The 21,602-nt window shown below is 33.2% G+C and overlaps 1 protein-coding gene across 1 annotated transcript; it reads left to right on the top strand.

Annotated features, from left to right (window-relative positions):
- The first annotated feature begins 13,337 nt into the window (after positions 1-13,337).
- LOC127733761 (keratin, type I cytoskeletal 9-like) lies at positions 13,338-14,303 on the top strand. Its single transcript, XM_052243074.1, has one exon. The coding sequence runs from the start codon at positions 13,338-13,340 to the stop codon at positions 14,301-14,303; it is 966 nt and encodes a 321-aa protein (XP_052099034.1).
- Positions 14,304-21,602: the final 7,299 nt, after the last annotated feature.

Below are 21,602 nucleotides of genomic sequence, written 5' to 3' on the forward strand. Positions count from 1 at the left end.
TCTCGGTAAATGTTTGTCGATTGGTTAGATTTGATGAGTCCCATTTTAGTTTCATTGTCCTTTTCTAGAAAATCTAGAAAAACTGGTTTTCAAAACATTTCACGCTTCCGGATTGTACAACTGTCTTGACGCAAGGCGATTTACGTAATTCACAACCTTTGATTGCTGATAAAATTGATGTTAATAATTTAGAAAAAGATTTTGTGGAGCACTTTGAAAACCCAGCAATATAACGTTGTTTGTAAGGACCCTTATGTAATATCGGTATCCAACACAATGAAGGAAGATCCAGTTCTTCATCTTTGGTTGAAATCGCAAAGGAACATAGAACAGACTTATGATTATCTAGGGTTTCCTTATTGGTAAGTGTCGTGGGGGTATATGAATTGTCAACACCTATTCATTTATCAGGCAATCTATGCAATGTGATTTACACTCACAAATGATGTTGTCTAGGGCCTTTGAGCATTGTCGAGGTGAAACATTTGCAAAGTAATTCACGATAAAAGTCCCATAACTCTGAAACAATAAAGCTAACGTGAAAATCCCCAAAACTCATTGTTTAGAACATTTATTGTGATGCAAAGTGTCAGGTAAACGAAGGTTTTATTTGACATTAAAAAACGGTGTCTCTTTGAGTCTTGTCGCTTCGAATGTTGCACTTTAATCCTGTCGTCAGGTAGTCATGATATTCCTCTTTATATTTGTTTCTACAAAATCAGAAATATTTTAACATATGAGTATTTATGTGGATTTATTATCATTTGTTGGATACCAATTGTCGCCTTTTTACTTGCATTGAATAACACGACAGATGCCAGTAGTGGTGCTGAAACTGTTTACCTTTCCGGAGCACCTGATTTCACGCTCGCTTTTTAGGCGTGTTCGTGTTGCTCCATCTTTAGCTTTCTGTGTACTGATTTGTTATTGTGGATGTCCTAGAAAGATTACATGTCTTGTTTTGAACTAGCACATCACAAATCCGTTTAAACAGGCAGGGTTCATATTTAATGTCTTTTTCGCATGTTCTAATCCTAGTATGCATATCATATTTGCCACACCAACCCATCCAATGTTTTTATTCAAATACACATTTTATCTTGCACGATGATGATTATTATCGAATTCAAACTTGATTTCATTTGATATGTAACTCTTACATTATAGTTATTATTCATTATTTAGTCTATTGCTACGGTTTATCACTTTTTTGTTGCGTTATTTCATATTGTTTTTATAAAACCAACCTTTCAGATATTTTTTATAAAATCTTGACAAAGAGTGAACAAAAAAAATACAAATCCGCCCGTTTCGTACACCATAATTCTTTGTTATATGGTTAATAATTGTCTCATTGGTATTCATACCACATCTTATATGTCTCTTACAAGCTAAGATCTGTTGCAATATTAATAACACACAGTTGGATTCTAAAGTCTTTAAATAAGACAAGTAGATATGTACAGATAACCAGTTAAATGATGTTCTTGTCACTGTTTGTGGTTTGTGAATATAACGGCCCAGGCCATGTGAAATGTTCCATTTGAACGCAACGAAATCCACATAGTGTTTGCAAATAGGTTACGAGGGAAGTAAATAGTAACATTAATATGCACATATTTGAGTCTGCACTAAGTATAGATATATCGATAATTTTATTACGCTGTTGTTTACAGAGCGAGAGAAGCACGTCATATAAGAATTTGAAATTGTGTATTTGGAGTATATTTAGACGTGTTTGATGCACTTCTCCTTTCTTAATTTCTTTAAGGGACAAATCAGTATTTTGTTCCTATGGAGATGAACGATAAATGTAGAATATACTTTAGTGCGAAAATTTTGTTGCAATTTATACATTTTTATATCATATATTTTATAAATCATATCTTTTTATATTTTCAAATGATAGATTTGAAATATTTTTAAATCATAGATTTTATACCTTTATAAATTATACATTTTAAATATTTTTATATCAAAGATTTCATACATTTTTTAATCATAGATTTTTAACATTTTTAAATCAAATATTTCATACATTTTTTAATCAAAGATTTTATACATTTTAGAATCATAGATTTTACGAGATTTTTTTACCATAGATTTTATACATTTTTAGATCAAATACTCTATACATATTTTAATCATATGGTTTTACTGTTATTTCTTCTTAGTTATTATAGACCTAACAAACAAATATTGTTTTATCCTAAATCGTTCTTTTAGTGAAATAAAAAACGACAGTAAAAAAACCTACCAGTATTTGGTATTTCTATGATTATTACTGTGTCTGTTGCCTCGTCTTGAATGTCCTGGTTGTCTAAGCATGTCCATATGCATTATAGTTACTCCACGTCCGCGTCTCATTCCATTTACTCTTGCTTTTCCTCCACCTCTTACGTCAAATTCTTTCCCTATCATATCAGACATACGCACATGTTGCATCATACCAGACAATTGTGGAGAAAATACAGTTCTTACACCGCCCCTATGCGAGTTCATCTGACTACCGTAACTATAACTCTGTGGTCCATGTCCGTAGTCATTGTTGCCGCCACTGGAGTATGCATTGTAGTTATTTCTGCTAGGCCCTCCATAACTAAAGGTATTTCCATAACTCTGACCTTTGTCATTGGAAGCTCCATAACTCTGATCGTTGCCATAGTAATTTCCATAACTCTGATCCCCACCATAGGTATTTCCATAACTCTGACCTCCACCATAGGAAGTTCCATAATTCTGACTGTTGCCGTAGGAATATCCTCCTCCTTGGTGACTGATACCATTGTCATAACCATAACTGTTTCGGAGATTACGATAGTAGTAATCGACGTAACTATTTCTAGGGTTAACAATTCTTGGTCTTGGTAAAGTTACTGACGGCATATACCTTGGACCTGGATGTGGGAAATAGTTATCCCCGCCCCCGACCTGTTTCCATACACTTTCAGGTAAAGGGTTTGGGTCGTATTTCTCGCCAACAAATCGGTAGTTCAGCTTGGTGGCACAAACAGCACTTATCACACAAGTAATAATGAGCAGAAGCATTGTTGAAAAAATTGTTCAACCGGCTAGAAAAAAAATCATAAATATAGTTATGAAATTTTTAAAAAAACTACCAGTAATTGCTGTAATGTATTTTCTTTTGCATGCGCATTCCTGATATATAAATAAGAATCAATTAAACTTGACGACTAAGCTTTTCCATTGCTAGTATTTTCCAGTTGAAAGATATCTTTACTTACTAGTATTCTTTATTTATAAATACAAAAATAATAAGATGTGGTATGATTGCCAATGAGACAACACTCTACCAGAGACCAAATGACATAAAAGTTAATAACTATAGGTAACCGATCGGTCTTCAACAATGAGAAAAACCCATACCGGATGGTTAGCTATACAGGGCCCTGATTTATGTACAAAACAATGAACGAAAAACAAATATAATATACAGAAGCAAACATACAAAGATTGATGTCGGTATAATGATTAGTACCCGTGCAAAAAAGAATGTCATACATAGCTACCTTTAATTTGTTGGATGAAATTGAAAATGTTTTATTCACGGATGATTGGCATTGCTACTGGTTGAAAGAACTCCATATTCTATTAATATTGCTATTATACGGAACATTTTAGTGTTTATTTAAGTTTTCAAAATAGGTTTTACATGTACTGTACATACAACAAAAAAACTAAAGTAACGCTAACAAAAATGTCATGTATATAATATTGATTTCACTACCGATGCTGGACGAATATCAGTCTCCTAAGGTATCATCTACCACGTAGCCAATGGTTTTGTATTAAATGAAACATTTTGACTAAATTTCCTGAACATCGTTTTGTACATGTACTAAAACTATGGTACTTTGTAACTCCCTGTGGCACAGTTGATCTGTTTGGATATTCTAATCATTGTCTTTTGGTGTTTATGCCCTCAACTAACGAGTTTATGTTTTTTCTGCACGAGAGAACCAGATAAAGTTTATCCAGAAACACGTGCTGCACGAGAGAACCAGATAAAGTTTATCCAGAAACACGTGCTGCACGAGAGACCAAGATAAAGTTTATCCAGAAACACGTGTCTGGTGCACAGAATCTGTGTCCGACGTCTTTCTGACACCGGAAACAGTTAAAATGTTAAAAAAAAGTACTCACCATAAAATTCTGCAATTTTTAGACTGATCTGCTGCTTTTGCCAGATAAACTTTACTTTTATAGTGATACGTAAGATCACAAAATTAATGTGCGTAATACGTTTGATGTCCATCGTAGTTAAAATCGAGTATACAAGACGAATTAGAACAAACAAATATGGTCTTTTGAAAACAGTAAATCGTGTGTTATAAATCATTCAACTTTGACTGATACAAGACAAAAAACCGATTTGTTATTGATTTAAGATAAATTACTTTCTAACATTCTATCAATATATCTTAAAAGGACATCATACGCTGAAGGTTGGAGAATGTTCGGAAAATACGTCTTGCCTAATCAAGCTTATTAGTTTGCGATTGATTGTCAAAAAACATGTCATTATTGGTTAGATAGATTATCTACAGAATTTTTTCAAGAATTCGCACTAGATCACGAATTTAAAGCACAAAGTATGACAATGAACTGCATTGGGAGTTATAAGAATCAAAGTTGTACCAGGCTAGGACCCTAGAATCTACTAATTACGAATATATGGTTTTTCAAATACTTGTGATTTTCTTTTTAACCATACTTTATTGCTAGTAGATAATTACCTAAAAAAAAATACAATATTTTATGTGTTTGTTGGGATAATCTACCATAAAATCTACACGCAGAGGCAATATGTTTATGACAGTACTTTTCCTCCCACTACTGAAAGCTCATGAAAGAATAAGTCTTTACTATAACCTTATCATAGATTCCAAGCCCGAAATTCAATACCAGGTTAAAGGGATTTACCAAACCTTACAATCGATTGCTATCTGTTTTCCGTACACAATTGCGATTAGACATTATCTTTTATTTTTTTTTTTCTCAAAGCAACCCAATTAATCGCTTGCTGTCCCTCTTAGACCCGAAAATCACGATTGAAAATTTCCTATTCGTCTTTGTCTTTATCTTTTCTGTTTTTAAAGCCTGGCTTTTTACAATCGATCGATGCCCGTCTTCCGTCTTCGACAATCTTACCATTCATGATCATCTTTTTATCTCTTTAAAACTGGAGCTGTTAAGACAATGTTAAGACAATGATGACAACGCCGCTTTCATTGTTTCCAATGCCTTAGGCCACTCATGCAACTAAACTATATCAGATATTTTCTTTGGGGATTCATTCGCACGTTATATCTACACCCTCATTTTTTGTTCTCTTGTCAATAATATCACAACATACCACAACTTCTTATTTTTATAATGATATGTAACAAAAGTTATGCAAAATGATTTCCGTGTTTTCTTAACATGCATTTTGGGGAAAGTAACCTTTTTCATCATTACTTGACAGATACCGAGTTTAACCAAATTTATTTACATTATTTTGAGTATAACATAGTTTGCACAAATAATGATTAAACATGTTGTTTTACCTCTTTGAACATTTTATTTTTCTACATAAAGCTTTAAAACCAAGGAAAAAAACATATCTCATTGACTAGGAAGAAAAACGAATGTCTTTCGTTTTTTTATCTATATTATTTCATTTCTTAAATGTAAGGTTTTCAACTGATAGATCGCGACCAATGACTCGTGGAGTTAAATCTTAGTGAAGCTAATGAGGGAAAACAGAAAAAGGTAATTTGAAATCAATTTTAATTTTTCATATGTGACAACGATAATGGAGCGTCGGTGCCTATCAGTTAAAAAGAAACGTTTTTAATGTGTTTTTCATTCTGTGCTTACAGACATTCGCCTAGCACGGTAAGATTAATCTTGTGGTCTTGAAGCTCTATGCTTTTTCAATTGATATTTTAAATTTGTTTTTTCCCCCAAAAAAATAGAATACATAAATCTCGTGGCTTGTTGGTACACAATACCAAAACAGTATTCAAGATATATGTACTTGATTGCAGGGATATCCCAGATTTCAAATAGAACATTAACATCCTTATTATAAATGTTAGATCGGGATTTAGATATCATAAACTGATAAATTCTTTATCACATTTTTGCCAGGTAAAGAGATTTGTGGAGAAAGCATGATTACTTTTTCATATTTCAATTTACACTTTTATAAAAAAAAAAAGTCAATTCAAAGGATGTACACCTCTGAGGAGCCAAAAATTTCTAGAATTAAACTTTTTTTCTTAACCAGATTTTTGGGTTTATGTGACTTAAAAAAAATAATTGATGAAGAAAAAAATCATATGGTTATGGTGGTGCACTTCTTTTTTTTTTTGCTACAGCCATTTGAAAGTACCCAATTTTGATGATTTTTCCATTTTTCATCAATGTTTACCCATTTTTGGGCTATTATCATGAAAAAAATCAGTTTCACAATTAAACTTTTTTTCATACTTTCACTAAAGATGAAGTGGACCAATCTGAATAAATTTAACTTAAAAAAACTATAGGTAGGTGTTAATATAAGAAAGTTTTATAAAATTTTGTTGCTTTTTTGTGTCAAATTTATCATGTTGTTAATTTTGTAAATTTTAGATTTTTCTCTTTTTTTAGAACAAAAAGCATATTATTTCAACTTCTTTGTTATAAATGATTGAAAAAATACATATCTAAGAAATTTGAAAAGAAAAAATTGATATGGGATGTACATGTATTTGGTAAAATCATTTCTTGTACCCTTCACCCATTTTCCCAACATTTTGGCTAATGAGACTGACTTGATTAGTTATAAAATTTAAAAATTTTATTTCTCAAAAACTACTTATTGTAAATACACAATTTTTTCACAGAGTTAAGTTTTATTATTTTTTTTTTTTAAATTCATTGATATTTCCACTTGTATCTCATGTTTTGGAAATAATTCCAGAACGAGATTTCAACGAGACTGAAACGTCAGAAGAATACATCCTTGAACATTTTGTATAATGCAGTATGGGGATTGTGAAAATATTTCAAGATTGAATGTATGAGTTGCATGTATGTTCAAACAATGAACGAAAATCGGTTTAAAAAGACATATTCGAAATTGAATCTTTGATAGACTAACAGGACAAAGTTATGGACATTATTAAGACAGAAAAGAAATATTCGATGCTTAAAGTAAACAAAAATACATGTCCAAAACTACATGCATATTAAATTGATATAAACCAGGTAAACGCCAGGGTTATCTTGACCTTGCTGTTAGGTTAAAAGGTTTCGTCGAGTTGAATAATTTTGCAACAAACATGTCGAAGAACAGCAACACAAAGTTATTGTCTAGAATTGAGTATTAATGACTAGTACTTTTTACTATGTTTGTCTCATTTCTCCATTATCTTCGTATCCAGAAAATGCTCAAAAATTTTCTATTCAAAGTTTTACATTTACATATTATGGATGGTTAAAATATAAAATAATTAATATTATGTAAAGCTGCCACCGTATTGTAAGGTTTATCTACGATTTTTGTACGACACCAGTATCCACAGGTACGACACAAGATATTTAAATATATATATATGTATATAAACAAGCCTAAATTGAAAACAACGTTCAAACCTGATTGCGTTGGATAAAAACCGAAATTTTTGTACGTGTACATGCAAAACAAATTTCTTGTTAGAGGGGTCTAAATACCGCATTTTCCAAAAGACCAAAAAAGTGAAAAAGTATATTTTAACAAAACGCATTTGACTAACAGGTCGAACAACAAATGTTCTTAAACCCTGCTGACTGCCATTGGCGATTGCCAAATAAACGGATCACCGATGTAATAAATAGATCTTAATTATAAATTTAATACTAAACAGAAAACAATAAACTTGCGGAAAAGATGATATACCGCAAACAAAAGTTGCAAAGGTTTTTGTACTCCATATCCGGATTTCGACAATAAATGTCTCTTCAGTGATGTTAGGAATCGAAACGGTATTTGGAAAGCCATACGATTTACCTCAATTTAGGATAGACTCTTGAATTTAAAGAGTCAAAATAGGATGAACGGATCATATAAACCCGAAGGCAAATATAATACAAGCCCAAACGAAAAAACATAAACAAGTCTAAATTGAAAACAACTTTCAAACCTATGATTGTGTTGGATAAAAACCAAACAAAAGGTACAAAAATTAGTACATCATATCCGGATTTCGACAACTAATGTCTATTCAGTGATGTTAGGAATCGAAACGGTATTTGGAAGGCCATATAATTTACCTCAATTTAGGATAGACTCTTGAATTTTGAAGAGTCGAAATATGATGAACGGATCATATAAAACCGAAGGCAAATATAATACAAGCCCAAACAAAAAAATATAAAAGCGCTAAAAGTGTCATGATCCAGGTTTCTCCAAACCAGATTTTACGCCCAACAATGTATTTACAAAAAATCAGGACAAATATAGTGTGTAACAGTTCTGTCATCGAAACATTTTAAAAAATAAAAAAACAATTGTCGAGTTCTGTGCTTGTTTGATATATTTGGAATAATTCAGTAAAAATTTTAAACTTATTTTTAATTATTTAAACTCTTAAATTGCAAGCTTTAACATTCAGTAATTATCATAAATAAAACTACTCTGTTGTTCAAAGCTTTCAATTGTTTTTAAACATTTCATTCTATAAAATAATTTCAGGCATTTCGTAAAATTCCTTTCAATTTTTCCAGGCATTTTGTAAAATGCCTAAAAAAATAGTCATTATGTAAAATGCCTGAATCTTGCAGTCATTATAAGAATGCCTAAAGTTTTAAGGCATTTTACAAAATGCCTGTAACATATACATATATATATAGTGTCTAAAAAAGCAACAATCAACATTCAATCTATCTAGGCGTGGATCAGTTTGTAGATAAACTGATGCAGTTACTACATTAAATTATATAAGTGCCTAAGAATGTAACTTTAACACACTAATGAGTGTTATAAAATTGGTTGTTATATTTTATATTATTCACGCAATATTTCGCTAAACAAATTAGCTTCATCAGGCGTGTGCATCTCTCAAGAAGAAATCGGATGCATGACAAAAAAATATTTTTGTAGCTTGAACTACACAAAATTTGAGTAAATATATATTGAAAAGTTATAAAATTTGTCCACGCTGTGCATAAAATAGGGAAAAAAATAAGGCTGAAAATGCACTAAATATTTGTATTCAATATGAACAATCACAGTTTGTCTATCAAGACTTCAAATTGTTCATCAATAATATGTCAAATGGTTCTTATCTTGACATGTGGTAGTCACACTGTAATAGTAATCTTGATCGTTATACAAATTATCACGAATCAATACGCTGGTAATTTTTTTTCAATATTGATGTTTGAGAGGAGGAATAAATTCCTTAAAACTGTAAGAGTCCTGTACTGAAGCCTGAGTTACTGGAAACAAGTGACGATAGAGACTCTTTCTATGTTTTTTCATTAATGCCCTCTGGGGAAACTGTCCTTAACTTCCTTATCCAAAAACTTTCCCGAGCAAGTCTGTCGGCCCTTGACCAAACCTCGTTGTGGTCTATGATAGTGATGGTAAGGTTTTTGAGATCAGCTTAGGCGTGCCCAGGTGAACTCAAATGACGACTTACGGGGAGGTCAGGCTTGCAGGTGTAGTCACTTCGATGACTATTCCTGCGTTTGTTGAATGGCTGTTCTGTCTCGCCAAATAAACTGCATGCCACATCGACACAGAAGAAGATATACAATATTCTGGGCTTTGCAAGTTACATTGCAATATATAGTGTATACGGACCCAGTGGAGTGGCTCCTCCTGCCAAACATCAATATTGAAAAAATTTACCAGCATTGATTCGTGATAATTTGTATAACGATCAAGAACTTCGTGGTCACCTAAAAAATCGGGGCTACAAAAGGAAAGACATTGATAAAGGTTTCTCTTGTGCTAACAACATCAGCCGAGATGAACATTTACAATATAAAGACAAAAAGGTCAACAAGTGAGTGCCGTTTTTGCTGACTTACCATCCCAAATTTGACAAGTTATCACACCTAATCCGCGAAAATTGGAAAGAAATCGAAAAACATCAAAAACTATCCAAAATCTTTCCCGAGCCACCTGTTCCGGCTCTCCGTAGGCCCAAAAGACTTAAAGACTTGCTGGCGAGAGCTGATTTATCCTCTAAAACAGGCTCTTCGTCTGTGGGCTCTTGCAAGGGATGCGGAAACAAACGATGTCTGACTTGCAAACAAATACCCAAGTCAGGAGCCTCTAGCCTTTGTTAGTCTTGTATTATTTTTAATTTTAGTTTCTTGTGTACAATTTGGAGTTTAGTATGGCGTTCATTATCACTGAACTAGTATATATATTTGTTTAGGGGCCAGCTGAAGGACGCCTCCGGGTGCGGGAATTTCTCGCTGCATTGAAGACCTGTTGGTGGCCTTCTGCTGTTGTCTGTTCTGTGGTCGGGTTGTTGTCTCTTTGACACATTCCCCATTTCCATTCTCAATTTTACTGAATACCCAGACTTTTAACAGTCACTCCACTGGTACGGAATACACCATATTTTGCAATGTTAATTGCAAGACTACAAAATGCTGTGTATCTTCTACAGTGTAAATACAGCAATCAGTATGTTGGCGAGTCAGAACAGCCATTTCACAAACGAATGAACGGCCATCGTAGCGACTATGAATGCAAGCCAACCTTCCTCTCAGTCGACATTTGAGATCCCCTGGCCACACTTAGGCAGATTTCAATCTACTGACGATTACAATCATAGACCACAACACTGCTTGGTCTAGGGAGAATAGACTCACTCGGGAAAGATTTTGGATAAGAAATTAAAAACTTTGGCACCAAATTGGATAAATTTGAAATTTTAGAATTGTACCAGTTCATATCGCACATTACTATTTTAATTTGAAGCATATCTATGCAGTTTCTATTGTAAATAGCTATATAACCTACGTCATTTTACAAGCGTTTTTGTGTTCGGTTTTAATTGTATAAATTTCAAGATTGTTATAGTTAAATCAGAATAGACTGATATGATTCATTTTACATCATAATCATACTGATGAAGGATATCTGTTATCCGAAAAAATTATAGATTATTACATTTGATGTTTTCATTTTTTAATATTGGTGTTGTTTTGTACATTTTTTAGGCGTTTATATACATTTTGTTAAAATATACTTTTTCACTTTTTTGGTCTTTTGGAAAATATTGTTTGTGCTGTATTTATACCCCTCTACCAAGAAATTTGTTTTGCATGCACACGCATAAAAATTGCGTTTTTTATCCAACGCAATCATAGGTTTGAACGTTGTTTTCAATTTAGACTTGCCTATATTTTTTCGTTTGGGCTTGTATTATATTTGCCCTCGGGTTTATATGATCCGTTCATCCTATTTCGACTCTTCAAAATTCACGAGTCTATCCTTAATTGAGGTAAATTATATGGCCTTCCAAATACCGTTTCGATTCCTAACATCATTGAAGAGACATTAATTGTCGAAATCCAGATATGGTGTACTAAATTTTGCACCTTTTGTTTGCGATATACCATCTTTTCCGCAAGTTTATTGTTTTCTGTTTGGTATTAAATTCATAATTAAGACCCATTTTGTTACATCTGGGATCCGTTTATTTGGCAATCGTCAATGGCAGTCAGCAGGGTTTAAGAACATCTGTTGGTCGACCTGCTAGTAAAATGCGTTTTGTTAAAATATTCTTTTTTACTTTTTTGGTCATTTGGAAAATGTTGTTTGTGCTGTATTTAGACCCCTCTAACAAGAAATTTGTTTTGGACACATATGAATATTGCGATCTTTTTATCCAACGCAATCATAGGTTTGAACGTTGTTTTCAATTTAGACTTGTTTATATATATATAAATATATAAACTGAAGTTAGTATATTCAGTATACATAGATATAAGAAGATGTGGTATAAGTGCCAATGAGACGACTCTCCATCCAAGTCAAAATTTATAAAAGTAAACCATTATAGGTCAAAGTACGGTCTTCAACACGGAGCCTTGGCTCACACCGAACAGTAAGCTATAAAGGGCCCCAAAAATTTCAAGTGTAAAACCATTCAAACGGGAAAACCAACGGTCTAATCTATATAAAAAACGAGAAACACTTATGAACCTCATCATCAAACGACAACTACCGTGAACATCAGATTCCTGACTTAGGACTGATGCAAACACTGAATTGCTGCGGGTTTAAACGTTTTAATGGTACCAAACCTTCACCCTTATCTGAAACAATATTGTAACATCACAACATAGAAAAACACTATAAAATATCAATTGAAATGGCTTAACTCAATCAAAAGACATATTAACACCAGTGAACATACACTGAACTAATAAATTTGATCTATGATACAATGCAAATACAAAATAAATAAACTAAGGGAAGAATAATTAAAGTAACATGTTATACCGCTGTAAAATGTTAAACAATTTAAGAAAAACAATACACTTGAACAAAAATATCAGCCATTTGTAATTACTTTAAACACAGGTAAATAAAAATAATTTTGTTGTTAGATAAACGTGTACAGTTCAAATAGAGAAAGGAAATATTTTTACAAAATAAATAATTTTGATGTTCATAGTACGAAGAAGTGAAAATTTATAGTAATACCAAACACTTATCAAAGCTGGTATATAGACCAGATATAACCCTGAATAACATTAAATAACAACAAAGCATTACAATTAGTATCAACAGGTCATAAACAAGAAAGTACGATTTGAGAGTACTCGCAGTTACTGACAGCTAGTTAAAAGCCAAAAACAATTAATAATAAAAAATCATGCATTAGAGACTAAAATCAACTAAAACACATCCCAGGGATTTAGTATTTTAAAGTCATGGACAGTCAAAGAAGACATGATTTGTGCAGTGCCAAAAATAAATGTATTGACAGGCAGTAGGCTAGTTAGGAGTTAACCTCTTTATAGATCAAAATGAACGTGGATGTGTCTTTATACATCCCGTTTGAAAAGAATACAAATTTAGTTATGTTTTAACATACATATATTTAACAAAAACTCGTCTTTAAACTGTACCAGTGTCATGCTCAATGTCCTCACATATAATTGTTCAAGATATTTTATAACGATATAGAGAAGATTACATGACAGCTTCTGAGATTCGAGAAATATATAATGAATCGTTGGTGTATTTAATTCGTGTTTCCTTTTAGTATTGAAAGTAGGACAATATGCATTTACACGTTTGTTTCAAATTGTATGGGTTTTTTTAAGGTTTCAACATGAAGCTAGTAATCCTAGTCCTGTGTCTATGTTATGCGTCTTTTGCCAATGGTAGCCGTAAATACAAAGGCCCAACATACATTGACCTTGGTGTTACCAAATTTCTACAACCTAAGTACAAGAAAACATGGAATGAACATGACACACCGATACCATACTTCACTGGTCTTCCACAACACTTACGTGGACAAGCATTCGCACTCGCAGTAGAAAGCACTCTTGTTAGGACTGGAACCGGAGGTGGAAATGGAGGTGGAAACGGAGATGGAATCAGAGGAAGAAACGGAGGTGGAACCGGAGGTAGAAAAGGAGGTGGAAACGGAGGGACCGGAGGTGGAACAGGAGGTGGAAACGGTAGACGTGTTTCTGGTAGCGGGTATGGTTCTGGCAGCAGTGGTTATTACACGACGTCCTATAACGGACCACGTGGACAGGGTACAAAATATGGCGGACAAGCAACAAACTATGGTAGACATGATACAGGATATGGTAGCAGTTATGGTGGACAAGATGCAAGCTATGGCGGACAAGCAACAAACTATGGAAGACGAGTCTCAGGATATGGTGGCAATTATGGTGGACAAGATACAAGAAATGGTGGCCAATATGTCAGACAGGCAACAAAATATGGTGGACAGGTTTCAGGATATGGTGGCAGTTATGGTGGACAAGATACAAGTTATGGCGGGCAATATCGCGGACAAGCAACAAACTATGGTAGACAGGATACAGGATATGGAAGCAGTTATGGTGGACAAACTTCAAGCTACGGCGGTCAATATAGCGGCCAATATGGTGGACAAGCAACAAACTATGATAGACAGGATACAGGATATGGTAGCAATTATGGTAGACAAGATACAAGCTATGGTAATTCATATGTCAGACAGAGTGCAAACTATGGTGAAACATATGGGCAAAATTCTAATGCACAGTCTGGATACGGATATGGTATATATATATAGATAAGTCTAAATTGAAAACAATATATATCTATATATCTATATATAATAGTGATTTTTAAGTTCATCTAATATTTATGCTTCAAATTGAGGCAGCACTTTTACATTAACAATAAAGTTGTAAGAGAGCAAATACTCAAGAAACATACAGTTAAATCACGAAAATAAAGCATCATAAAGTAAACATACACAAGCTCTTTTCACAAAAAATCTTACGATTAAAACTGATCGTAAGTTATACTGAAATGTTCTTTACTTTCGAGTATCTTTTTTAACACAGTCGTTGATTGATTACACATCAACCCATCATCATATCAAATTGTAAATCAATTAAACTGTGTGCGACATCATTTCATTTAGTATCATGCATTGACAGTTTCTTTCTTTTGGTGTATTGCACGAAACTTGAAATATCAGCATGCATGATAGTGACTTTCCTGGTTTAATTGCACAAAACTACTCATTTGCATGAATATTTTATGATTCAATCCAGCAATTACTTTGGAAATAAGCAAAATGAAATGCGGTTTCAAAGCGTTTATTGATATCAAACTTAACAAAGGTCTATTAACAAAACTGCAAATGTTTTTAGTAGACAAGGAATTTTATCTAAATGTATCTAAATTTTTTTTTCTCAATGAAAAGAGGAACAAAGAGGAACAGTTGTACCAACAATATGTGAAAATGTATTAAATTTTGTATGAATTTCCTCTTTTCTAGGCAAAACTCAGCGATCAGGTTCTAAATATTAAAGCGAGGTAAGATATTTTTACTGGTAGACAAATTGTACTTTACAAAACGGTTTGCAGATAGGGAGCAATTATAAATCTGAAATTAAATGAGAGACAATACTAACAAAAACTAAAATATAGATCATGAACATCACAAAATTCAAAAGCATATTATTATATTGTATATAAATCAGGCTGTTAGTTATCTGGTTTGAGTTGTTTTACATTTGTCATTTCGGGGCCTTTTATAGCTGACTGTATAGCGGTATGGGTGTTACTCATTGTTGAATGCCGTACGGTGATCTATAGTTGTTAATTTCTGTGTCATTTTGGTCTCTTGTGGAGAGTTGTCTCATTGGCAATCATACCACATCTTCTTATTTTGATATTATGGCCAACAAAACATTAAACAGAAATTTCCTTTGAACAACGCGAAGCCCAATGTTGTTCAACCTTTAGTTTTCTGTGTAATGTTTTATGGGCTGTGTTTGTCTTTTTTTATTCTGATCTTCCGTGTATAGTTTCTTCTCCTTTACGTAGCCTTTTTCCAGATTCTATAACTCATTTCTTAGTCCTACCATTAGACAACAATCAGAACTAATTTTGTTGATTATAATTTCAAGATTGAGTGTATTCCGTGTGAAACTAGTAGCAAAAATATTTATAAAGAAACTGCGGACTTTTGGATCCCATGTGCTGCTTTTACTCACGTTAACTCCGGTTGTATCCCTTGTTTTCTTATAATGCATTTTAGAATATACTGTTACCAAACTTCATCAATTTCCAGCTTAAAAGATCATTTTACTCCCTAGCATAATATGGAATGGGCTTTGCCGAGAGTACATAAATAGGTGTATATTATACTGGAGTAAAATATCCCGGTTAATCCTGCAATTTGATTAGTTACATTAATAGGGAATATGAACCCATATCCCCTGTGAAGGAAAACGAAGATAAAAATGGCAGTTAAAAGAGAGGCAATTGATACCAAAGGGACATTCAAACTCAAAAGTCGAAAATAAACTGACAACGCCATGGCTAAAAACGAAAAAGACAAACAAACAAACAACGGTTCACAAAACAACATAGAAAATAAAAGACTGAGCAACACGAACCCCACCAAAAACTGGGGGTTATCTCAGGTGCTCCTGAAAGGTAAGCAGATCCTGCTTCACATGTGGCACCCATCGTGTTGCTCATGTAATTACAAACCCATTGATATGTGTAATGTCTAAATGGAATTTTATGCGACTGTCATAAGGGACTATCGGGAAGGGGACGAGATTGTTGTTACAACAACTGGAACATATCCGTCGTCATCTATGAAACAGATATTCCATAACGGCCAACCAACTCGTGATGGCGTATTTCGTGTTGAAATCAGGACACTCCAGTATAATATAATTGTCATTCGGGCTTCAAATGGGATATGGGCTTATATACCCTGTTAATGTTCTATGTCCCCTTCGCCTGAGGATCAGGAGATATAAAACATTGACAGGGAATATGAGCCCATATCCCCTATGACGATCCTTGAGAATATATGTCTACTGGTTGCTGGAAGACCTTTGCAAACGATTCCTTTCTGATTAATAAATTGGAAGCTTTAAATTGTAGCGAGAGCTAATTAAGGCCTCTATTAATCCTATATAGCTATCTCTCTGTCATCAATTAACTTTTTCTATCAGTAACTCTTTACCATTATTCCTGTACAAAACTAGAAAATGCAACATCGTAGGCAAAGTTTGCGGTAGACAAATCCATCTTTCTATTTAGGTATTATTTGTTTTTTAGTACTCTTAAATTTGGACACCTAAACCTTCGGTCTGAATTGAACCAGACAAAGATTATTCCATAAACAAGTGCTATGCACTTAATTCAGTAATGAACATAGTTGATGTACGTGTACAACATCTTAAAGAACATTTTACTCCTAACAACAACCATAATAACCCTTTATCTCGTATTAAACATAGGCTAAAAGAACTCGCCAAGGAATTCGCTTTTGGTCCCGGCTGATAAGGCTGCTAATAATATCATTATTGTTTGACGTAAATTTTACATTGAGGTTCTGCAAAAGGAAATCACGAATTCACTAACATTCCAACTGACTCCATTTTCGGAAAATAACATCTGTAACAAACATAAACTTTTAGCTACTTCTTTACAAGCAAAGAACCAAATACAATGAAAGTTCCAACTATCTACTAGCTTCCGAAACTGCACAAAACACCTTACAAATATAGATTTATTTCGTCTTCAAGCAATTGTTCCACTACTAAACTGTCTATTCTACTTACTAGTACACTTGGTACAATCAAAAACATGATTATAAATTGTTCAAAAAAGGCCTTTGAAAATAGTGGAATTAATTACTTTTGGAGTGTCAAAAATTCGTTGGAAGTACTTGATAAATTGCATGCTTATATTGGTGATTTTGAATCTGTTCAAAGTTTTGATTTTTCTAGCCTATATACCACTTTGCCTCATATTCTTACAAAGAAAAAATTCACACACCTAATTAAATTGGCATTTAAAAAGTCGGAATGCGAATATATATGTCCAAACTCTTTCATGTCATTTTTTAGCAACAAATAAAAGAACTATGTCAATTGGACCTGCTTTGATACTATAATTGCCCTTGAATTATACAAGATAACATTTTTGTTCGCTTAGCAGATTCCGTATATCGTCAAAAAAGAGGGACGAAAGATACCAGAGGGACAGTCAAACTCATAGATCGAAAACAAACCGACAACGCAATGTCCAAAAATAAAAAGATAAACAGACAAACAATAGTACAGATGACACAACATAGAAAACCAAAGACAAAGCAACACGAACCCCACCAAAAACTGGGGGTGATCTCAGGTGCTCCGGAAGGGTAAGCAGATCCTGCTCCACATGTGGCACCCGTCGTGTTACTTATGTTATTACAAATCCGGTAAATAGTCTAATAGTCAAGTTATCGGAATCCCAATGGTGACTAACTGTACACACTTTTTGCGGACTTGTTTCTGTTTTGTTATGAGTTACAATTTATGACTAAAATCAGCAAAGACCCATCGAAACAACATCTGATACAAAAATTTAATAACACTTTTAGATATTTGGATGATATATTGGCACTCAATAATGACGACTTCAGTATGTACACTAAAGAGATTTATCCTGCTGAACTGACTTTAAATAAAGTTAATACTAACAATGAACACTGCCCTTTCCTGGATCTTGATATCTATATCTTTAACGGGAAGCTTTATACCAAAATATATGATAAAAGAGATGATTTTTCATTTCCTATTGTTAATTATCCATTTTTGGATGGTGACGTTCCCTTGTCACCATCTTGAGGGGTTTATATATCTCAACGTCTTCGATTCGCTCGTGTAAGTATCAATGTATTTGATTTTAACGAAAGAAATCTATGTATTACTGAAAAATAATTACACCAGGGTTTTCGATATCTCAAACTGGTCAAAACATTCACTAAATTTTATCATCGGTACAAGGACATCATTCGTAAATATAAATCAACATGCAGACATCTTATACGTTCAGGTATTTCACATCCAATTCTTTTCAAAGCACAAATATGTCGACATTCACATCAAAAGCTAACCAAACCTTTAAACAGACTTATTTAGAATGGATATAGTTACGTCATTAAAGATGGCATATTTTGGTTTTAATATGATTCACGCATAGGGTCTCTGCATTGGAAATAAACACATTTATTCTAAAACCAGTTGTTGGCATGATACGGGTTATGTTCTTCTCATATATTTTATGATGGTATGATACTAAACCCCTAACTGGAGGGATTGTGCTTGATTTTAATATGATGAAGACATAATCTTTCAATCAGTGTAATTGAGGTCTGGAGCTGGCATGTCAGTAACTGCTAGTAGTCCCTTGTTAATTTATGTGTCATTGTCGTTTTGCTTAGTTTCTTTTGTTACCTATTCTGACATCGGACTAGGACTACTTTTAAACTGAGTTTTACTGTGCGAATTGCTGCGTGTTTGTTTTTTCTACATTGGTTAGAGGTATAGGGGGAGGGTTGAAATCTCACAAAACATTGATTAACACCGCCAAATTTTTGCGCCTGTCAATAGTCAGGAGCCTCTGGCCTTTGTTAGTCTTGTATGATTTTTAATTTTAGTACATTTATATGATTTGGAGTTAAGTATGACGTCCATTATCACTGAACTTGTACACATTTTTGATTAGGAGCCAGCTGAAGCACGCCTCCGGGTGCGGGATTTTCTCGCTGTGTTGAAGACCAAATGATGGCCTTCGGCTGTATTCTGCTCTTTGGTCGGGTTGTTGTTTCTTTGACACATTCCCCATTTCCATTCTCAATTTTATGAACTTGTGAACTGAAATAGGTATGATAAGTTAATACTGGTATCAATTGATACTTACCATTTATGTTGAACTGTCAGTCCCAGAAACCATCAAGTAACTTGTGTTTTGCTACTTGCATGATTTTTTTAAAAAACATACAATTATATAAGAATTAATTAAGTTTATAATTGAACAAAAATAAGGTATCAACTATATCATATAAAGGTCACCTAAGACGATTTTTGCTGTTCCGTTTAAGCTATATTAGCTTTTCAATGGTCATAGATCTTATAATATTATACTTCTCCGAGTTTTGATTTCGGACATACTTGACGTAAATGAAACAGCAACGCGTGTCGAGACGTACTTTTATCGGTATCATAGTTTAAATTTAGACTGTCAGTCTCTGTATGTATCCTCTATCTTATGGCTAGTGCTTTGGTACTGACAGATTTAAATCATATATATATAAATATTTTTAATTTAAGTTCAGACATAATCTTCTGCATAAATTTTCCACTTATTCCTTTTTAAGACCTAATTATACGGAATGATTTTTCAGGTATTGTAGGTATTATGCAAGTTTAAATTTTATTCGTTAAAAAAATTGATATTGCCAATTGAGAAGATCAACTAAAAGATACAAAGATGTAAGGTAACGGAAAAAGTGTCGATCCCTTCGCTGCCTGTGTACATGAGCTATTAGTTCCGGTAATGTCTCTAACTATTAGAAATTAACCTTAAGAAATAAATCATGTGTAATCGAGCTTGAAAACAGTCCTGAAAATATATGTACTATCACAAAAGTTTGCTCTGTACATAGTTTGATGTAAAGTAGACGCTCGAAAGAAAAACACGTGTATATAATAAACAAATATTGGACACTGATCAAATGTTAAGAAAAAACTCTTTCATTGCTGATTACAAAGTCCGTAAGGTTTTGAATAATATATGAGAATATGTATTCGGTAATCAAATTAAATTGTGTGAAGGAAATTCTATTGTTGTATTATGTGAGTGTTATGACTGAATTACGTTTTTTTATTTCAGAAATCGATGAAAATCAACGACCTAACTGATAAAGGATCTTGTACTTATATGTATTATAGCATATACTACTTCATTATATATACCATTTTAGACGCCCGAAGATTTTTAAATAAAAATATTTCTAGGAACTTTATTGTTTTATTTAACCTCATTTATAATTTGTTTTAGCCATATAAGCGGGAGGTATCTCTAGCCATAAAACTAGGTTCAACCCACCATTTTTTTCTTAAAATGTCCTGTACCAAGTCAGGAATATGGCAGTTGTTATCAGACAGTCCGTTTCTATGTATGTTGGCGTTTGCTTTTGTTGTAGTTCAGTGTTTTTGTTCCGTTGTTTTCCTGTTATAGTTGATGTGTTTCTCTCGGTTTTAGTTTGTTACCCGTATTTGTTTTTGCTTAATCGAATTATGACTATTGAACAACGGTATTCTACTGTTGCCTTGTTTTAACTTCACACATGGGATTAGCGTTTGTTTAGAATTAAAGAATCATATGTAGACCTCCGAATGTATGCTGAAAATTAGTAGAAAATCTGTCGTGCTAAGAACTCTATTGAATTGACAAAATATATAAAACTTTAGTTCTTTGCATAAGTATATAACTTTTCCGAAATATTGTATCAGTATGAAACATGTATTAGCCGTATTTTAAAAACCAAACTAATACGAAATTTATGTTCGACCTGCGCGATGAGAAGTCTAAAAATTGAAAATCAACGATTAAAGTAAGAGTAAAATATTCAGCTACTCAATTGTTTTAAGTATTTTACTACAACCAATTGAAACAGGATTTTTTCTATATTTGGAAGCGCTTTATTAGATGTTATTCAATTTACACATTAATACTGTAAAATGATAAAACATGAGACCATCCGGTCTATAGATATGTAGTAACATACTAAATTGTAACTAATCACAAATGCCAGACTTGAAACTGCATTTCAGACGTGCGTTTCGTCTTCAAAAGAATCACCAGTGACATTCAAATCAAAAAAGTTGGAAAAGCTAATTTAAGTACGAAGCTGAAGAGCATATAGGACCCAAAATTCACGGTTTTGGCAAATACAGCTAAAGCAATCTATTCCTGGTGGTAGAAAATCCTTAACATATCGAACAATTCAAAGTTTTGTAAACAGTTATTTTTTAGGATTATGGCCATATCAATGATAACT

Source organism: Mytilus californianus, unplaced genomic scaffold (assembly GCF_021869535.1).
Source record: "Mytilus californianus isolate M0D057914Y unplaced genomic scaffold, xbMytCali1.0.p SCAF_3, whole genome shotgun sequence".
NCBI classification, from domain to species: Eukaryota; Metazoa; Mollusca; class Bivalvia; order Mytilida; family Mytilidae; genus Mytilus; species Mytilus californianus.

Bases quoted from the DNA above. Each gene is read 5' to 3' on its own strand.
- LOC127733761 (XM_052243074.1), top strand. From the start codon at position 13,338: ATGAAGCTAGTAATCCTAGTCCTGTGTCTATGTTATGCGTCTTTTGCC.